At 39.2% G+C, this 20,663-nt stretch overlaps 2 protein-coding genes across 2 annotated transcripts; both read left to right on the forward strand.

Moving 5' to 3' along the window:
- Positions 1 to 494: 494 nt before the first annotated feature.
- LOC139961349 (uncharacterized) lies at positions 495 to 9,383 on the forward strand. Its single transcript, XM_071960492.1, has 6 exons — positions 495 to 715; positions 4,588 to 5,465; positions 5,958 to 6,103; positions 6,369 to 6,449; positions 7,305 to 7,540; positions 7,959 to 9,383. The coding sequence occupies exons 2-6, from the start codon at positions 4,625 to 4,627 to the stop codon at positions 8,077 to 8,079; spliced, it is 1,425 nt and encodes a 474-aa protein (XP_071816593.1). The 5' UTR covers positions 495 to 715; positions 4,588 to 4,624; the 3' UTR covers positions 8,080 to 9,383.
- Positions 9,384 to 9,528: 145 nt separating this feature from the next.
- LOC139961350 (uncharacterized) lies at positions 9,529 to 19,144 on the forward strand. The gene is made up of 6 exons (XM_071960493.1): positions 9,529 to 10,335; positions 11,168 to 12,018; positions 12,393 to 12,538; positions 12,828 to 12,908; positions 15,733 to 15,968; positions 16,690 to 19,144. Exons 2-6 carry the CDS (start codon positions 11,205 to 11,207, stop codon positions 16,808 to 16,810), a joined length of 1,398 nt encoding a protein of 465 aa, XP_071816594.1. The 5' UTR covers positions 9,529 to 10,335; positions 11,168 to 11,204; the 3' UTR covers positions 16,811 to 19,144.
- Positions 19,145 to 20,663: the final 1,519 nt, after the last annotated feature.

Below are 20,663 nucleotides of genomic sequence, written 5' to 3' on the forward strand. Positions count from 1 at the left end.
GACCCAATTTTCTCACCACATGTACTTCCATTTATTCTCTTCATCATGCAAGCCACAAAAATCTAGATCATGATTGATAACAGGTCAAAAAAGATGTTCTCCTGCTGCTTTTCGGCACATTTCCTGAAGGAGAACAACCGAGCGGATGGATATAGACTCTAATAGGGAGTATGCCACCTTACAATGTATTAAATATAACATTTTAACAGTATTTAACATGTAGAATAATAAGAGGAATTACGAATGATGACCTTTTAAGTTCCGTGTAGTCTGAATCAGTTTTGTTAATTTCGTACGACGTGCTGCCGGATCGGTGGTTAATGTGTACATGCAATACCATCATATATGTTCACGTCATGTTATTATAAACATCTCTTTAATATATGCGTTAGACTGTAACGTTTGTTTCATGTACGTCGATATATCGTGTGATAATCCAGGGTATGCCTGTGGAGTTAGTACAAAGGTAGTTTCTTGCCAACTAATCACACATACATAGTGTTGCTTGTAAACAAGGGATAATTCCTGTAATGTTCTTGCATAGAATTTGAAGTATTTATAGGTTCTTGCGAAATATGGGAAATTCGTAAGATCGAAAATAGATCCAAGCGACCAGATGGCTTTTATTATATCGATGCTCTTCACGGAGGGTAGACAACATTCCTTATACGTCTATGTATATGAAGGCTTTTCGTCAAAACTGATTTGTCTTTTTGTAAGTATAATTAATTAATCGAGTTATTTCATCATGCAGTTTTCTTTTTATTTGAATTGTCCTTTCATTATACTTAAATAATTTAAAGAAAGTATAAAGTTTGGATCGTTTCTTTCAATGTATAGTACGAATACATGATAGTTTTGCTAATATGAAAAACGACGGGCTAACGGGCAATAGACCAATTTCATTGTTACTGCCCTATCACGATGTAAAGAAGATCAAGGCCTATACGTACTTTATACTGTTTGGCGCTTTTGTATATGTATCTCTGTTGTCAGGACACCTATAGGTTTCGCTGAAAATGTTAATCTCTGCTATCGTAATGTACGGTATGTGTGCGTGTGTTTGTGTGTGCAATTGTTTTGTATTCTGACTGAGGAATTGAAGAAAGGAATTTCACGTGCCCAGACGTCATTTCATCTGCGTGTGTGTGTGTGGGTGTGTGCGTGTGTGTGTGTGTGTGTGACGCCTGGCTTGTAAACACGGTATCTCAAGTAGGGAAGCTGCAGGGACCAATCTAATATTTGGTGTATATGAGTACCACATTGAGTAGATGTGCCCTTTTTTTTTGGTGCCTGTGAAGGTCGCCAAAGGTCAGTTAGAGGCCAAAAACCAAAATATTAAAACAAGCAATATCTCTGATATTTTGGGACTAGTTGTGAATGGGGTAAGGGATCATTTCAAAACAAAACGGTCATGTGATCCAAGATCAACAAAGGTCAATCAGTGGTCAAAAACTAGTATTTTTGCAATAACTTGAGAACCAAATGTCCGTCAAGGTTTGGAGTTACGCTATTGTAATCCAGGAGTCTACCCGCATCTAGGTGACCTTTAACCTCAGGTTGACCTCTGGTGACCTTTATCAGTTTTTTTGGGTTATTTGAATTTTTGTGGCCATAATCGGATCTCTAAGGTACCTTCCGATCAAAATGGTCCATAGTTGACCCCTGTGCGACCTTCGTGTGCGAAGTTATCAGAGGTCAAATCTTTTGTTTTTAATAAGTACAGTTAGGATGGTCGCACAGGCTTGTAATGTTGCTTTTTGGAATCAGCGTGTCAAACTACATCGACCGCGAGGTCAAAAGGTCAAAGGTCAAATCTTGAAAAATATGCTCATTTTAGGAGATACGGGGCAAAACAAATCAAAACAAAAAAAAGTTTGTCAATATGTTGATATATGATAGAGCTCTTTGTGCTATATATAGGAAACCAATTCCCGCTTCAATCGGACACCCAGTTCTCAAGTTATGAGGGGCCAAAGGTTGGTTTTGATACCTTTCTAGCAATAACATTATGTGTGTACATTGTAGGCCAATCAAATTTTACGACAGAGTGCACCTCATCAAGAGAAACATTTTTGATAAAATCCATCAGGTCATCCAAGGTCATTCAAGGTTGATTATTGGCAAAAAATCTGTCAGCTTATGCTAATTTTTGCAACATCTTCTAGTCACCAAGTCTGACATGACTGGTATATTAGGACAAGTTGTGAATGAAGTAGGGGCACATTTTTCAAAATAACCGTGATGTGATCCAAGGTCACCAAAGGTCATTTATGGGTCAAAATGTGTTTTTTTTTCTCAATAACTTGTGAAACTACCACTGACAGTTTCCGACATGGTTGATATTTTAGGACTAGTTGTGAATGGGGTAAGGGATCGTTTCCAAACATAACGGTAATATGATCCAAGGTCAACAAAGGTCAATTAGGGGTCAAAAACTAGTATTTTTGCAATAACATGAGAACCAAATGTCGATCAAGGTTGGAATTTTAGGACAGAGTGCACATTATCAAAGGGAACATTTTTGATAAAAACCATTAGGTCATCCAAGGTCATTCAATTTTGATTATGTGCAAAAAACTGCCAAATTATGCTAATTTTTGCAACAACTGCTAGTCACGAAGTCTGACATGGCTGGTATATTAGGACAAGTTGTGAATGAAGTAGGGGCAGGATTTCTAAAATAACCGTGATGTGATCCAAGGTCACCAAAGGCCAATTATGGGTCAAAATGTGTTTTTTTTTCCTCAATAACTTGTGAAACTACCACTGACAGGGTCCGACATAGTTGATATTTTGGGACTAGTTGTGAATGGGGAAGGGATCGTTTCCAAACATAACGGTAATATGAACCAAGGTCAAAAAAGGTCAATTAGGGGTCAAAAACTAGTATTTTTGCAATAACTTGAGAACCAAATGTCCATCAAGGTTGGGATTTTAGGACAGAGTGCACATCATCAAGGGAAACATTTTTGATACAAACCATCAGGTCATCCAAGGTCATTCAAGGTTGCTTATGTGCGAAAAACTGCCAGCTTATGCTAATTGCGAAAAGTTGTGAATGAAGTAGGGGCAGGTTTTCTAAAATAACCGTGATGTGATCCAAGGTCACCAAAGGTCAATTATGGGTCAAAATTTTTTTTTCCCTCAATAACTTGTGAAACTACCACTGACAGGGTCCGACATGGTTGATATTTTGGGACTAGTTGTGAATGGGGAAGGGATCGTTTCCAAACATAACGGTAATATGAACCAAGGTCAACAAAGGTCAATTAGGGGTCAAAAACTAGTATTTTTGCAATAACTTGAGAACCAAATGTCCATCAAGGTTGGGATTTTAGGACAGAGTGCACATCATCAAGGGAAACATTTTTGATAAAAACCATCAGGTCATCCAAGGTCATTCAAGGTTGCTTATGTGCAAAAAACTGCCAGCTTATGCTAATTGCGAAAAGTTGTGAATGAAGTAGGGGCAGGTTTTCTAAAATAACCGTGATGTGATCCAAGGTCACCAAAGGTCAATTATGGGTCAAAATGTGTTTTTTTCCCTCAATAACTTGTGAAACTACCATTGACAGGGTCCGACATGATTGGTATTTGTGGACTAGTTGTGAATGGGGTAAGGGATCGTTTCCAAACATAACAGTCATGTGATCCAAGGTCAACAAAGGTCAATTAGGGGTCAAAAATTAGTATTTTTGCAATAACTTGAGAACCAAATGACCATCAAGGTTGGGAGTTACGCTATTGTAATACAATAGTTGACCTGCATTTGGGTGACCTTTGACCTCAGGTTGACCTCCAGTGACCTGTATTAGCTTCTTTCAAGTTGAGTCTTTGAAGTTTCGTGGTCATATTCCAATCTACATTGTCCATAAGTGGACTCCTCTGCAACCTTAATGTGAGAAGTTATTACATATTTGGTTTGGTTTTGTAATACTTGGTGTGTGGATTCATAACATTGAGTACAAGAACCCTATTGTTTTTGATGGAGGTGTTTAATAACCACGTACAGTAGACTGACCTGTGTTAGCATGCCATAGTGTTATTGTAACAGCTAGTTCTGGTTAAACTAACGAGCAGAAGTCTAGTGCATTGAAGTCATCGAAACCTCAATGCATTTTGCATTCTGGTTACCAAAATAGCAAATGTACCCTACTGGCAAATAAAATGTGCCCCTTTGATTAAAAACTGTCTTTTAGATGTCTTAAGCCTTTGTTAAATTTAATATTTTATTTGAATTATCCACGTACACCATAATAGTATTGATAACATACTAACACATCATATATATTTAAGTGATATGACCGAAAATCGGAGGTCAAAGGTCGAATGAAGTTATTAGCAGCCAAAAGGAGGAATGATTCAGAACAAAGGGTTATGAGAATCGTATTATCATAATTTTAATTTACTAAAAGTGTTTCGTTTGTGGGTGGGGGGGGGGGGCGGGTTAAGGAAGGGGTGAAGGAAGGGGCTGATTGATGAGTATGGCATAGAAAACCAAGTCACAACTAAATCTCCCGCCCTCACACTCACCCTAAATCGCTTCTTTTCCCCATGTGTATATATATTTCTTGCTTTTTCTAGATTAAACTATAAAGCTGAGCTGTGAATAATTGTGACAATGGCTTCCAGACGGAATGAAGCGCCAGGAACGAGACGAGGGATATTTGGTACAGTAGTATCCATGGAGCTGTATAGACACAGATGTATCATTTCTATGGATGACCATGGTGAACGTCTTGGAACGGGGATCTTGAACACAACACGCTTAGAAGAGAGTCTGAAAGGTGTATCTGACTTCACTTCGTTCATCGGAAAGAACAAGCCCGTCATCGTCACTGCCGTTCCCTTGACAACGGAAAGATCCACGGAGTTAAAATGGTCTACAGGAACATGGGAAGTGATCGCAATTCGCCCGCGCTTCAGACGACCCGACATGTATCAACTTCCGGGGCCTTATAGATCTCGTAGTCAGTGGAAAAGTTCCTACTGTGAGCAAGCTCTTTCGTCGCCCAGCGGGCTATCGTCGGGTCCACCAGCTGAGAAGGTGTCCAGCGTGATACACACGTGTCGTAAGCTGTTAGAAATTTGGGGTTCCTTCCCGATAAGTGAGCTTCAAAGAGTCCTCCAAGGACAAGAACAGTTTGCTGATGTAGTCGGCCAGTTTGGTTCCATTAGCGACATACTACCCTTTATTCGATCCTTCCCTCAATATTTTGCTATCACCGACGAAGGTAAAACTCTCCGCTTTCCTTTTCGGTCGTCTCAAGACGACTTCAAAAGGTTCATCACGGAGCAAGGTCGTTCGGTGCCTCGTGGTAAGAATCTTTCTGGAGAGCCTGTGTTGATAGAGACCGTGGACGAATGCAGACAACAAGTCAGAAAACTGCTGGAAAAAGCCCGCAAAGGCTCTGACCCTGAACAACTCGTAGTTGCATTAGACTGCGAAGGAGACAATCTTGGTAAGCATATTAGTTATTTTTTATTTAAACTTTATTTTAAGAGGGTAGCTCGTTTAGCAATAGCTAATCTTCCACGAGGCCCTCTAATAAGACATATAATAATATAAAATGTAGGAAAATTTAAGAAGTCATTATTAGATATAGCCTTGAATATAACACTGCGTTAGATGCATGAGTTAATAAACCAGTATGATTCAATTTGTCAAATTATAATTCAATTTTCCAAAAGTCTTGAAAATTGTAACAGAGGAGAAAATCAGCTGGAAATGAAACATATTTTTTTATATATTGTAAAGTGGTCACTTCAGTTCACCTTTCTTGTGACGTTTTGTTGACTGACACAGTATGCCCACTCACTTTAGAAGAAAGAGCTATATGTTTGTGTGTTTGTGAATAGTGTCTGAATTAGTCGCATGTACTTTATGGTTCATTTCCATACATGAATATGCATATATTTATATTTCGTATATGTTCTATACTGTCTGTATAAAGGAAAGGAAGGACCATTGACCCTGTTGCAGATTGCTACAGTTGAAGGCGAGGTCTTCGTATTCGACGTTCTGGCTACCCCACAACCAGAGGACATGTTCATCGATGGAGAATTGAAAATTCTTCTTGAAGAGAAAAAGATACTTAAGGTGATACCATTGTATTATACAGAGAATGCAAACCCAATAAAGGAAATCTTAAAATCCAAGAGTTTATCCCGGTGTCGTATATGTAATGCTTGGGGTTAGTCATTCTATGTGTTACTATGTGTATGTATATTGAAATAAATTGAATGTTATAATCAAATCGATTACTGCTGAGAACGTAGCAACTATTCATAAACATATTCTCTTTTTTGTATTTAATTGATGTGATAAAAATGACGGCATTGCTTTTGGGTTTCATTTTTAACAGGTTGTGCATGACTGTCGGACAGATCAGTGCGCCCTCTATTTCCAGTTTGGAGTGACCCTAACGAACGTCTTTGATACTTCAGTAAGTCCATGAATATTATAGGTTTTTTTCATCACATTCACCATAAAACACTTCTCAATACCAAACACATGACCCACTATACCATTATGACCAGAAAAGTTAAAAAGTCCACATATAAAATGAATTGTAGGTCGGGCCGGTATTCACATGTATGGGTCAGGTAGGCCTATTTCCATAGGTGATCAAGAATCGCATGAATTTTTTCGCACTTTAGGTCCTTTGTTTTACCCTTGTCAATGCACATTAATACCTTATCATACTATCTTACGCAAATCTGACTGCTTATGTCAACATTTTGAATTAAAGTAGCTTTGTGCAGTTGTTTTAATGAAAAATCCGAAATAGTATCGATGTGGTCACGAATGTACAAACAGTGTGGACACTGAAATCAATTTCGATATTAATTTACATTTGATCATTTTCATAACCCATCAGTTTAGCAGAAACAAAAGAAGGTATTGTTGTAAATAATAGTCATATAAAATGAAAGCATGCGAAGTTAGATGATGTCATAGTTAGACTTGCTCAAGACTTACATATGTGTGAATCTTGTGTTTGAATGACTAACGTTAATGATATTTCCCAAGCAGAGTAACACAGTTCTTACATACTTATCTAGGAAAGTTGTTGGCCGCAATCTTTACTATCAATTTGACCAATGATGATATTTGGGTTTGCTTCACACTTAAACATTCGCTCATTAACTTCACTTGAGGGAAAAATGTAACAGGATGTCTTATTTTGATCAATTGCCACTTTAATTTGAACAATACATGCTGAGTTTGGTTAAAATAGTTGACCAAATTCAATAAGCTGCTTTTCAAAGAGAGGTGTTTGTTTTGTACGATACCATAGGTAGCCTACACTACCATTTGGGAACAGTGTAACATCTTTGCTGGACCATACAGACCAAAGCTCTCGCTACTAATTGAGCTTTATGGCCTCACGGCAAAACACAAGACGGATGAATTTGAGGCGTTGGTCCATGATAAGCAATTGTTTGCAAAGCGGCCTCTAACGAAAGAAATGATACAGTATGCTGCCGACGATGTCCGTTGTCTGGTTCCGGTGATCTATGAAGCCTTAAACAAGTAAGAAATCTTTCGATATAACCACCGTCTGTAATCTTTTTGGCTGAGGAATCAATGAAGGGTTAATGATTCTAAAAATGAAAAGAAAATATTTGTTTTCTTTTGTATAATCTTTGTGCGTGTATCTTTCTATATGTAATCTCACTCAGAAGGAGTTACATAGAGGTCTTTAATTTGAATAAATCACCGCCCCTCCTCGCCCCCCCCCCAACTTTACCCATTCTAATTTATGTTGCCACACCGGCGCCTTCCCCATAGGATTGAAGTAGCACAGTGAGACAGGTCATTCGCAAAAGCTGGGTATTGCCTTACAATGAAAGATACAAAAAATAAGAAAAAGACGATTTTCATGAAACTTGGAATGCACGATATTTACATATTTTCTCTCTCTCTCTCTCTTTCACTATGTAATTTGTAGACTCATCTCGCCTCTTTGGCGCCCTCAGTTTGAGGAGAGCGTAACGCATCATCTTGCCGAAAGCAGAGTCCGTGATCCGAACGAGGTATACGAGCAGCAAAGAGCGGCCTCCGGAAGATAGTTTGGAGCTCTAAGTTTTTGATTTTTACTCCTTTTAAGAACAGTTTTGTTAAATAATCTTTACCTCGCCCATCACAAATACTACACTTGACAAAGAGATACATTAAATGGAAGAAGAGACAGATAGGAAAAGTGAAGAAAAGAATGAGCCAAAGAAAGATGATGTAAATTTAAAGAATGAGAGGCAGGCTGGACGCATACAAAAGAAATTAAAGAGCTATCATTAGTCTTTCATATGGAAATGTGTTAAGAAACCCCCTATTGCGAAGACGTTTATTAGGTATTATTAGGTATTTTGAGGTTTCCCGTTTCCAGATTTGTGAAATGTTAACTTGGTGGAAAGGATTGCGGGGCAAGGGAGCATAACATCATTCAGAAGTATGTGATTATGACTGTGCATGGATTAACATTCAAGCCCGTCTGAAAAGGACAATATTCAGTCACATTTAATTGATATCTCTGGTATAAGTAGCATTTTTACTGAATTCATCTAGATTTAGCGGTGGGATTTGCAGCCTATCAAATTATATGAAAACACACATATCAGTGGATACAAAAAGGTGTCTGTTACTAGGCACAACAAAAATGGATAAGTTGTAGACGATTAACTAACAATAACATCAGTGCTGGTTTTACTTTTTTTAGTTTTATTTTTGCACCACTTTCGTTAGAGAAACAACCCATTGAACATCAAAGGCTCATTAATGATAGTGGCTGGAATATTTAGTATGTACACAAGCACTATTGTAGGTCAATTCCTCTGATTCAACACATATAGGTCAATATAGGAAAATAACACCTTCGATGGCCTCAAATTACATGTTTATTATGTATTTGTCAAGCATTCAGGCATAATCAAGGGGAAGTTGCATGGTGTCGGATAAACCTTCCATGTCAGCGATCCAAGGATACTATGTTCTTAATGGACATGAATTTAAGATATAACGTAGTTTGGTTGAGTTATACACAGTCAAATACAAAGGACTAACGAGCCCTGCATCCGACGTCACTTTTAATTTAGGCCTTCAAAGAGCATTCCACAAATTTGACAAGTTTAAAGCTGAATAAATTGGAAACCAAAATTCAGATCAAGATTAAAATTCTCCCTTTACCTACCCTCCGGTCGTTAAACAGAGTTCCTTTCTCTCAGTTTCAGTCGTTGTATATCACTATTGATGACTTTAAAGTCACATTTTACTTGCTTCACGGTTAAGGTAGTGCATGTATAGTATCATAGCTTAAAGGCTATATAGTTATCCAAACAAATGATATAACAGTTCATTGAAATAAATGCCATTGCTAACATCATTGCGTCAAATCACTAATTTTGTATATTGTGTTAACTTTTAAAAGCAGAACGAGTATTGCGCCCTGTTGGTTCAACAGGATATGACACAGGCGCGTAGCCAGCCTAAATCGTGGTGTGAGGGGGCAAAAGCCAATTGTTCTCACATTTGAAGAGTCAGAGAATTAAGGTTTAAATTAACGCCTGCATTGATTGCTTTTCATGTCGTGATGTGGGATCTACCCCAAGGGCGCAGTCACATTTGTTTTATAGTTTGGAAGGCAAGTTGCTATGTCATCCAGGGGAGGGGTCTGAGGGGAGGGTCTCCCTCCCCATTAAATTTTTCTTTTGTAAAAATGGAGGGTGGTTAGATAAAAAATTGTGCTATATGTTGCCACTTTTGAGACAAAGAGTTTTCGACTGTATATGTTGTGTCGTATATACATAGGCTATTATATATTTATGTACTGTATTTTAGAACACTACCCTATTGACATCCTTGACCTCCTCTACTAAACTAAAAATACTAATGATCACATGTTGTCTAAATCGCTTTTGTCAATTTCGTACGACTTGCTGCCTGATTGGTGGTTCATGCGTACATTCAGTACTATCATATATGTTCACGTCATGTTATTAAACATCTATTTAGTATATAAGATAAACTGTCACGTTTGTTTCATGTACGTCGATATATCCTGTGGCAATCCAGGGTATTCCTGTGGAGTCAGTACAAAGGTAGTTTCTTGCCAACTAAACGCACATACGTATACAATGTAAATTCCTGTAATGTTCTTGCATAGAAATTGAAGTAATTATAGGTTCTTGCGAAATGTGGGAAATTCGTAAGATCGAAAATAGATCCAAGCGACCAGATGGCTTTTATTATATCGATGCTCTTCACCAAGGGTAGACAACAGTCATTATACGTCTATATATGAAGGCGTTTCGTCAAATCTGATTTGTCTTTTTGTAAGTATAATTAATTAATCCAGTTGTTTCATCACGCTGTTTTCTTTTTATTTGAATTGTCCTTTCATTATACTTCAATAATTTAAAGACAGTATGAAGTTTGGATCGTTTCTTTCAATATATAGTACGAATACATATAGTTTTGCTTATATGAAAAACGACGGGCTAACGGGCAATAGACCAATTTCATTATTACTGCCCTATCACGATGTGAAGAAGATCTATAGGCCAATGCATACTTTATACTGTTTGGCGCTTTTGTATATGTATTTCTGTTGTCACGACACCTATATGTTTCGCTGATAATATTAATCTCTGCAATCGTAATGTACGGTATGTGTGCGTGTGTATGTGTGTGCAATTGTTTTGTATTCTGACTGAGGAATTGAAAATAGGAATTTCAAGTCCTCAGACGTCATTTCATCTGCGTGTATTGGTGTGTGTTAATTTGTGCCGCCTTGTTGTAAATACAGTATCTCCAGACTCGCCTGGGAAACTTGGAAGACGTTTCATACTTAGTACACGTATTCCACACTTTAAGTACAAGATGCCTTTGATTTTTTAAAAGATCAAGGCCATTTGAGGTCACTAGACGTCAAAATGTAAAAAAAAAGTGATTGTTTTTTTTCCGGCCAAAACTTGGAAATCTTGTGAACATGTATCTCCAGAAGGGAAGCGGTTGGGGGGTGGGGGGTAAGGAAGGGGGTAAAGGAAGGTGTTGATTGAAGGCATAGGAAACCAAGTCAAAACTAAATCTCACGCTCTCGCCCTAACTCACCCTAACTCGCTTCCAAGTTTCCCCATGTGTATATATTTTTCCTGTTTGTTATAGTTTAAACTATAAAGCTGAGCTGTGAATAGTTGTGACAATGGCATCCAGACGGAATGAAGCGCCAGGAACGAGACGAGGGATATTTGGCACAGTTGTATCCTTGGAGCTGTATCGACACAGATGTATCATTTCTATGGATAACCATCATGGTGGACGTCTTGGAACGGGGATCTTGAACACAACACGCTTAGAAGAGAGTCTGAAAGGTGTATCTGACTTCACTTCGTTTATCGGAAAGAACAAGCCCGTCATCGTCACTGTCGTTCCCTTGACAACGGAAACATGGGAAGTGATCGCAATTCGCCCGCGCTCCAGACGACCCGACATGTATCAACTTCCGGGGCCTTATAGATCTCGTAGTCAGTGGAAAAGTTCCTACTGTGAGCAAGCTCTTTCGTCGCCCAGCGGGCTATCGTCGGGTCCACCAGCTGAGAAGGTGTCCAGCGTGATACACATGTGTCGTAAGCTGTTAGAAATTTGGGATTCCTTTCCGATAAGTGAGTTTCAAAGAGTCCTTCAAAGACAAGAACAGTTTGCTGATGTTGTCAGCCAGTTTGGATCAATTAGCGACATACTACCCTTTATTCGATCCTTCCCTCAATATTTTTCTATCTCTGACGATGGTATAACTCTCCGCTTTCCTTATCGGTCCCCTCAAGACGACTTCAAATGTTTTATCATGCAGCAAGGTTGTTCGGTGCCTCGTGGTAAGTATCTTCCTGGAGAGCCTGTGTTGATCGAGACCGTGGACGAATGCAGACTAATAGTCAGAAAACTGCTGGAAAAAGCCCACAAAGGCTCTGATCATAAACAACTCGTGGTTGCATTAGACTGCGAAGGAGACCATCTTGGTAAGCATAATATGTATAGCCTTGAATATAATACGCGTTAGATGCATGTATAAATAAAACAGCTGCTTTAAATTCTGGCCCACAATTATGATTCAGAGGTCTTGTGAATTCTGAGGAGAATTGGAACAGAGGAGAAAATCAGCTGGAATGAAACTAATATTTACATATATTGTAAAGTGGTCACTTCAGTTCGCTTTTGAAGTGACGTTTTGTTGGCTGACACAGTAGGCCCACTCACTTTAGAAGAATGAGCTATGTGTTTGTGTGTTTGTGAATAGTGTCTGAATTAGTCGCAATTACTTTATGGTGCACTTCCATACATGAATATGCACATATTTATATTTTCATATATTTTATATACTGTCTGTATAAAGGAAAGGAAGGACCATTGACCCTGTTGCAGATTGCTACAGTTGAAGGCGAGGTCTTCGTATTCGACGTTCTGGCTACCCCACAACCTAAGGACATGTTCATCGATGGAGAATTGAAAATTCTTCTTGAAGAGAAGAAGATACTTAAGGTGATACCATTGTATTATACAGATCAAGCAAACCCAATAAATGAAATTTAAGAATCGAAGAGTTTATCCCAGTGTCGTATATGTCATGCTCGGGATTAGTCAGTCTATTTGTTACTATGTGCATGTATCGCCAAATATTATTTGCATTGAAATAAATTGAGTGTTATAATAAAATCGATTAATGCTGAGAACGTAGCAACGATTTAGAATTCATAAACATATTCTATTATTTGTAATTTATTGAAGTGATAATGACGGCATTTTGGGGTTTTTGTCTCATTTTTAACAGGTTGTGCATGACTGTCGGTCAGATCAGTGCGCCCTCTATTTCCAGTTTGGAGTGACCCTAACGAACGTCTTTGATACTTCGGTAAGTCCATGAATATTATAGGTTTTTTCATCACATTCCAGAGTTGTCAACAAGTCCCAACTGCAAGTCTCAAGTCAAGTCTCAAGTCTTTACCAGCAAGTCTCAAGTCAAGTCTCAAGTCACCTTGAAAATTTTGAGCGAGTCTCAAGTCAAGTCTCAAGTCTTTGGAGGTCGAGTCTCGAGTCAAGTCTCAAGTCCCTATGAGCAAGTCGCAAGTCAAGTCTCAAGCCTTTGAAGTTTGAATACAATGATGCAGGCTACGAATAATGTAACAGTGTTCCAGGAATTATGTGGTATAAATTAGACAGCCGAATAGCAAAACCGGGGCACACGCCACGGAACAAATTACCTCAAAATTTGCTAGCCACTGTTTTATTGAAAAAGGCCAACTTTCAGCCAAACAGCAGCCCTGGATGGAATATTCAACCAAGCCAATGGTAGTTATGGTAACGCCTGTAGTCGTCGTTGGGCGCTCGTAATTCGAGCGTACACGCAGGGCCGTCTTAACGCATGGGCCCACTGGGCCCTGGCCCAGGGCCCCGCGATGTCAGGGGCCCCACAATCACAGTAACCCCGTGTCTTAATCTGGGATGAAAACTTATTGAATAGGCCATTATGCCTGATTGAATTCGATACTTGACAACTTGTGACGAGAGTTGGTGAAACACTTGAGAGTTTGACATTAAATATTCAAATCTGAGTTGGCAACCCTGGAATATACAATGCCCCGAAGGCTTACACAGAGAACCTGTTACTCCGTAACTATAAGAAAAAGGAAATTGCCTCAGCCACGAAAGGCATACAATTTGAAAACCGTGGGCAATACCTCACTACCAAACCTAATCAAAAGTAACCACCGCTTGTGTTCAAGCTCACCTTTACACCCCATATCAAAACCACGCATTTGAAAAAAAAAAACACTTTAGAAACATTGGCACTTAATCTCGCAAGAAGCAACAATTATCCAAACTGTTTCCAAAAGAACCGATTCTAGCCTACCATAGGGCCCAAAATCTCAAAGATTTACTTGGTAACTCAAGGTTTCGTACTAACGAAGAATCAGCTGACTCTCAAGGTTCACACGAAGCTCTTTTAGATGCTCTTATAGCTGCACCATGAGTCCATAAAAACTTGTGCACAGAAAATAGATGCATTTTGAGAATGAGACGCCCAGGCCGAATATAAAATATTCAAAGGCTACTACTGATGAAGCTCCTCCTATGAAGTTTGAAAGCAGAAACCGGTCTAGTTGGTCATAAGAACCTACACTAGTCTCTCCTACTATTAACAGTACACTCAATTCACCTAATAGGTGCAATTATGTTTCACCATGAGGAGCATGCTATAAGTTCATGTTCCTCGGGCCCTCCCTTAAAAATACTTCATGTTCTTGGCGACTACGTTGCGTTAGATAGTGTAAAACCGTCTACACCTCCCTCTCAGTTGAAAGACTCAACACAAGGGTGTTACAAATGGTAAGTCCAGTATTGTTAGGGAAGGGATGGAGGGCAACTGGAAGATTTCTCTTCTATAATGTATTTCATTTTTTAGATATGTCACGTATGTTATTCAGCTAAAGTTTTATGCTTTATGCGCGAAATAGGGAGGGGTGGTAAATGCAGGCATATCTATGCTTGAGCGATTGTCAAGGATGTCAATTTTTCACGCAACTTTTTTCGAACTCACTCGATTGATGGACCCCGCTCCATTGCCGGGGCCAGGGCCCGGTGATCACTTAAGACGGCCCTGCGTACACGAAACCATAATTATTTATTATCGATATCAACTTATGAAGTTATTTAATGATTAGAAAATTGTGAAATACAAACAAGTCTCTAGTAGAAAAACCGAGTCTTTTGAAGGCAAGTCTCAAGTCAAGTCCCAAGTCTTTGCTAACTTTTTGGGCAAGTCTCAAATCAAGTCCCAAGTCTCTGACAGCCGAGTCTCGAGTCGAGTCTCAAGTCCTAAAATTTGCGACTCGAGTCGGACTCGAGTCCGAGTCCCTGACTCGAGTCCCCAACTCTGTCACATTCACCACAAACAATTCTCAATATCAAACACATGACCCACTATCATTATGACCAGAAAAGTTAAAAAGTCCACATATATAAAATGAATTGTAGGTCGGGCCGTTATTCACATGTATGGGTCGGGCATTTCTATAGGTTATCAAGAATCGCATGAATTTTATCGCACTTTGGGTCCTTTGTTTTATCCTTGCATATGCGCAATAATACCTTATCATACTATCTTACACCACAAATCTGACTGTTTATGTCAATTTTTTAATTAAAGTAGCTTTGTGCAGTTGTTTTAATGAACAATACGATGCTATCCGAAAGAGTTTCGATATAGTCACGAATGCACAAGCAATGTGAACACTGAAACAATTCCGATATTAATTTAGATTTGATCATTTTCAAAACCCATCAATTCAACAGAAACAAAAGAAGGTATTGTTGTAAATAATAGTCATTTAAAATGAAAGCATGCGAAGTTAGATGATGTCATAGTTAGACTTGCTCAAGACTTATATGTGTGAATGACTAACATTATGATATTTCCAAACAGAGTAAGATAGTGCTTACTTATCTAGGGAAGTTGTTCTTCTCTATCAATTTGACCAATGATGATATTTGGGTTTGCTTCACCATTAAACATTCGCTCATAAACTTGACTTGAGGGGAAAATGTAACAGGATGTCTAATTTTGATCAACTGCCACTTTAATTTGAACAACACATGCTAAGTTTGTTTAAAATAGTTAACCACATTCAATAAGCTACTTTAAAAAGTGAGGTTGTTTGCATTGTACGATTCCATAGGTAGCCTACATTACCATTTGGGAACAGTGTAACATCTTAGCTGGACCGTGGCGACCAAAGCTCTCCCTACTAATTGAGCTTTATGGCCTCACGGCAAAACACAAGACGGATGAATTTGAGGCGTTGGTCCATGATAAGCAAATTTTTGCAAAGCGCCCTCTAACAAAAGAAATGATACAGTATGCTGCCGACGATGTCCGTTGTCTGGTTCCGGTGATCTATGAAGCCCTCAACAAGTAAGAAATCTTTCGTCTGTAATCTTTTTGGCTGAGGAATCGATGGAGGGGGGAGAGTCTAACAATTTAAAGAAACATTTGTTTCCTTTTGCATAATCTTTAGGCGGGCATCTTTCTGTATGGTAATCTCACTCAGAAGGAGCTAAAAGAAGTCTTGAATTTGAGTATAACACCCCCCCCCCCCAAACACACACACTACCCATTCTAATTTATAATCGTTATCATAATGAGCAGTTATTATTACGACGCCCAAGCGACCACAAATGTGGGGAAACCCGCAAGGGCTTTCGATTACAACTTATACGTCGGGTGGCTTCCAATTCAACATTTTAACTCAAAATTTTAGAAAGTCATTTCAGATGGGAAAATCGTAGATTGCTCTTGGATGAAAACCCCACATTACTATGACCCGACCGGCTATCGGTTTTGGAACCTCCCTCCAATTGCTAAGCCTCATTGCTTCAAATGCCACAGCCTTTATCCACTCGGTCCCATATATAGCGATAAACGGCTAATATAACGGCAAGTTTATATTGCCACATCGGCGCCTTCCCCATAGGATTGAAGTAACACAGTGAGAAGGTCATTCCCAAAAGCTGGGTATGCCCTTACAATGAAAGATACAGAAAAGAACAAAAAAACAGACTTTCATGAAACTTGGGATACACGATATTTACAAATCTTGGTTTTCTCTCTCTCTCTCTCTCTTCGTAATTTGTAGACTCATCTCGCCTCTTTGGCGCCCTCAGTTTGAGGAGAGCGTAACGCATCATCTGGCCGAAAGCAGAGTCCGTGATCCGCGCGAGGTATACGAGCAGCAAAGAGCGGCCTCCGGTAGATAGTTTGGAGCTCTAAGTTTTTGATTTTTACTCCTTTAAGAAAAGTTTTGTTAAAAAGTCTTTACCTCGCCCATCACAAATACTACACTTGACAAAGAGATACATTAAATGGAAGAAGAGAGATAGGAAAAGTGAAGAAAAGAATGAGCCAAAGAAAGATGATGTAAATTGAAAGAATGCAGAGGCAAGCTGGATGCATGCAAAAGAAATTAAAGAGCTATCATTAGTCTTTCATATGGAAATGTGTTAAGAAACGCCCTATTGCGAAGACGTTTATTAGGTATTATTAGGTATTTTGAGGATTCTCGTTTCCAGAGTTGTGAAAATGTCAACTTGGTGGAAAGGATTGCGAGGCAAGGGAGCATAACATCATTCAGAAGTATGTGATTATGACTGAGCCGTCGTCTGTGCATGGATTAACATTCAAGCTCATCTGAAAAGGACAATATTCAGTCACATTTAATTGATATCTCTGGTATAAGTAGCATTTTTACTGAATTCACTATGAGTGAATTTATATCTTAACTGACTTTCGATTCGCTATTTCGCTATATGTATTATTTTCCGAAATTATCAACCCGGTCGACCACGCATGCGTGATTGTCTGACAATAATATTGGAATACTGTTGGTTGGTTTGCCAACTTAAATTTATTAATGAACGGTAAAGGCTTAGCAAACAGAAGTAATTTCCTAAAATGATTGGAGGAACTTCTATTTGATATCCGACGGAGCGGGAAGTATATTAATGCGAAGTATGCAGCCTATATGCAGCCTATATGCAGCCTATATGCAGCCTATATACGAATGAACGGTGAGCCTGCTCTAACATAGGGTTTTTATCTACGCTTTCTGTGGCTGGCTGGCATGACTTGCGTGCTATTTGGATGTGCTATTACACAGTGTGAACGTATTTCGGACACGGAAACTGCCACGTATACCACTTACAACCAAATGATTGATATATTACTAATTCATGACACCGTCATCAAACAGAAGTGATCCCAAAGTAGGGTTAGGGTTAGTCCACCCACTCATCACACTACACATCCCGAGTAGGGTTAGGGTTAGTCCACCCACTCGTCACACTACACATCCCGAGTAGGGTAAGGGTTTGTCCACCCACTCATCACACTACACATCCGGGTATTCCATGAGATTACACACTCTAGTACGCTTCAGTGTTCAAGTTCAATCTGGTTTCTCAGAGAGAAGACGTATAGATACTCTCTGCATGAGCTTCGGGCAGTTGTCTGAATTACAAGACTCTTTGAGCATTTCTATCGATGTTTTAGAATAGCCTCATCTATACAAGTTTTATTGCTTAGGGTAATCTTTTGTCTAAATGTTGGTATGGAAACATAACATGAGAAAGCGGTAAAGTTCAGTTAATATCGCTGATGACAATTGAATCTTCTTGTTGCATGTATTATAAGCTTACAAATTCAGTAAATTTATAGTGAAATAGTTCTTAAACTTTATTTCTTACAGTAGAGATCTCCGGAAGCCATTACAGATTTAGTGGTGGGATTTGCAGCCTATCAAATTCTATGAAAACACACATATCAGTGAATACAAAAAGGTGCCTGTTACTAGGCACAAAAAAAAAATGGATAAGTTGTAGACGAGTAACTAACAATAACATCAGTGCTGGTTTTTTTATTTTAGTTTTGTTTTTGTTTATACACCACTGTCGTTTGAGAAACAACCCATTTAAAATCAGAGACTCGTTAATGATAGTGGCTGGAATACTTAGTATGTACACAAGCACTATTGTAGGTCAATTCCTCTGATTCAATACATAGGCCTAGGTCAATATAGGAAAATAACACCTTCGATGGCCTCAAATTACATGTTTATTATGTATTTGTCAAGCATTCAGGCATAATCAAGGGGAGATGCATGGTGTCGGAAAAACCTTCCATGTCATCGATCCAAGGATACTCTGTTCTAAATTGACATGAATTTCAGATATAACGTAGTTTGGTTGAGTTATACACAGTCAAATACAAAGGACTAACGAACCCTGCATCCGACGTCACTTTAAATTTATTCCTTCAAAGAGCATTCCAAAAATTTGACAAATTTAAAGCTGAATAAATTGGAAACCAAAATAACAGATCAAAACTACAATTCTCCTTTTACCTACAGTCCGGTCGATAAACAGAGTTCCTTTCTCTCAGTTTCAGTCGTTGTATTTCACTATTGATAACTTTAAAGTCACATTTGATTTGCTTCACGGTTAAGGTAGTTCATATGTATAGTATCATAGCTTAAAGGCTATATAGTTATCCAAACAAATGATATAACAGTTCATTGAAATAAATGTCATTGCTAACATCATTGCGTCAAATCAATTTTGTATATTGTGTTAACTTTTAAAAGCAGAACGAGTATTGCGCCCTGATGGTTCAACAGGATATGACACAGGCGCGTAGCCAGCCTAATTCGTGGTGTGAGGGGGCAAAAGCCAATTGTTCTCACATTTGAAGAGTCAGAGAATTAACTCCTGTATTGATTGCTTTCCATGTCGTGATGTGGGATCTACCCAAGGGCGCAGTCACATTATTTCATAGTGTGGAAGGCAATATGCTATGTCATCAAGGGGAGGGTCTCCCTTCCCATTCAATTTTTCTTGTGTAAAAATGGATGGTGCTTAGATACAAAATGGTGCTATATGTTGCCAGTTTCGAAACAAAGAGTTTTCGACTGTATATGTTGTATCATATGTACATATTACTGTGTTTTAGAAGTTTCCGTCATATTCTGTCTGGGGGGGGGGGTGGGTATGAGTCGCCCTCCTTGATTTTTTCTGGGGGTTAAAATCCAGAAGTTTATACGTGGTTTTTCCCCTTGCTCTACCCTCTGTCTCGATTTTGATTTATTTTTATATGAGGAGGGGGAAGGGGCATGGTATTTGGCTACCAAGCCGTGTTCTACGGAGGTGTCTAAGGTGATGGGTTTTCCCTTCCCTTTGAGAAGTTTCTGGTAAAGGTGATTAAAAGCAAAATCATGCTTACATTTCCGTCATATTAGCTACATTTGTATAGTAAAACGTTAAAACTATATATGACTTTACGTGCGCCCAATTTGTCGTCCGCCCCTCCCCCCGCCCACAACTCTCTCTTCCCTTCCCCTGTTCCCCTGGTTACGCCACTGATGTGACTTAATCTATTGCCGAGAGAGAGAGACTCACATGAGATGTGGGTATAACTATCTGGACTTATTTAAGGTACATATTGCGTTTAAATACCACCACAAAGGGATTCCTTCATACCATTAATTGTGATCCTACTTGGATGTGATGTAATTGAGCTCCGATTGTAACCAAGTTTCAGGCACATATGTAATTTCAGGGTAAGTATCGATCACGTGCTCCATTACTCACTGGCGTACGAAGCTGGGAGCGGGGAGTTGGGGGCTGTCCTCCCGGGGTAACAGTCAGGGAGTGTCATGCCACAGCCAAACAATTATGGAAAGGGACGGATACCGTTAAGGGGGGGGGGGTGGAGATAGCATCATGTGCATATAAGCCACCTTACGTAAACAGAAAATTCTCAAAAGGGAGGTGGATACCCCCTCCCCCCAGCATCCCCTGCAGGGGTTGACAAAGGAAGGATCCGCCCTGGGTGCCAACTATTCCAAATACGCCCCTGCTATTACTTGGTCGCATTTAATTGTTCACCAAGGACTGGACAGTTCATGAGATACAGAGTTACTATAGTCGCGTGGAATCAGCGTCATTTGTGGTCAGTGTCAATTAGTCTTCATATTGTTTCTCCATCTTCCCTTGTTCGGCGATATAACAAGGGCAATTTAAAGGAGGATCAGCTGGGTGTGTACTGTGCTGGTTGTTA

This window comes from Apostichopus japonicus, chromosome 20 (genome assembly GCF_037975245.1).
Source record: "Apostichopus japonicus isolate 1M-3 chromosome 20, ASM3797524v1, whole genome shotgun sequence".
Classification (NCBI taxonomy): Eukaryota; Metazoa; Echinodermata; class Holothuroidea; order Aspidochirotida; family Stichopodidae; genus Apostichopus; species Apostichopus japonicus.

Excerpts from the sequence above, each read along its gene's own strand:
- LOC139961349 (XM_071960492.1), top strand. The coding sequence starts at position 4,625 with ATGGCTTCCAGACGGAATGAAGCGCCAGGAACGAGACGAGGGATATTT. Across the intron at positions 6,104-6,368 it reads AAGAGAAAAAGATACTTAAG|GTTGTGCATGACTGTCGGAC; the intron begins GTGATACCATTG and ends CATTTTTAACAG. Across the intron at positions 7,541-7,958 it reads ATCTATGAAGCCTTAAACAA|ACTCATCTCGCCTCTTTGGC; the intron begins GTAAGAAATCTT and ends TGTAATTTGTAG.
- LOC139961350 (XM_071960493.1), top strand. The coding sequence starts at position 11,205 with ATGGCATCCAGACGGAATGAAGCGCCAGGAACGAGACGAGGGATATTT. Across the intron at positions 12,019-12,392 it reads CTGCGAAGGAGACCATCTTG|GAAAGGAAGGACCATTGACC; the intron begins GTAAGCATAATA and ends GTCTGTATAAAG. Across the intron at positions 12,539-12,827 it reads AAGAGAAGAAGATACTTAAG|GTTGTGCATGACTGTCGGTC; the intron begins GTGATACCATTG and ends CATTTTTAACAG.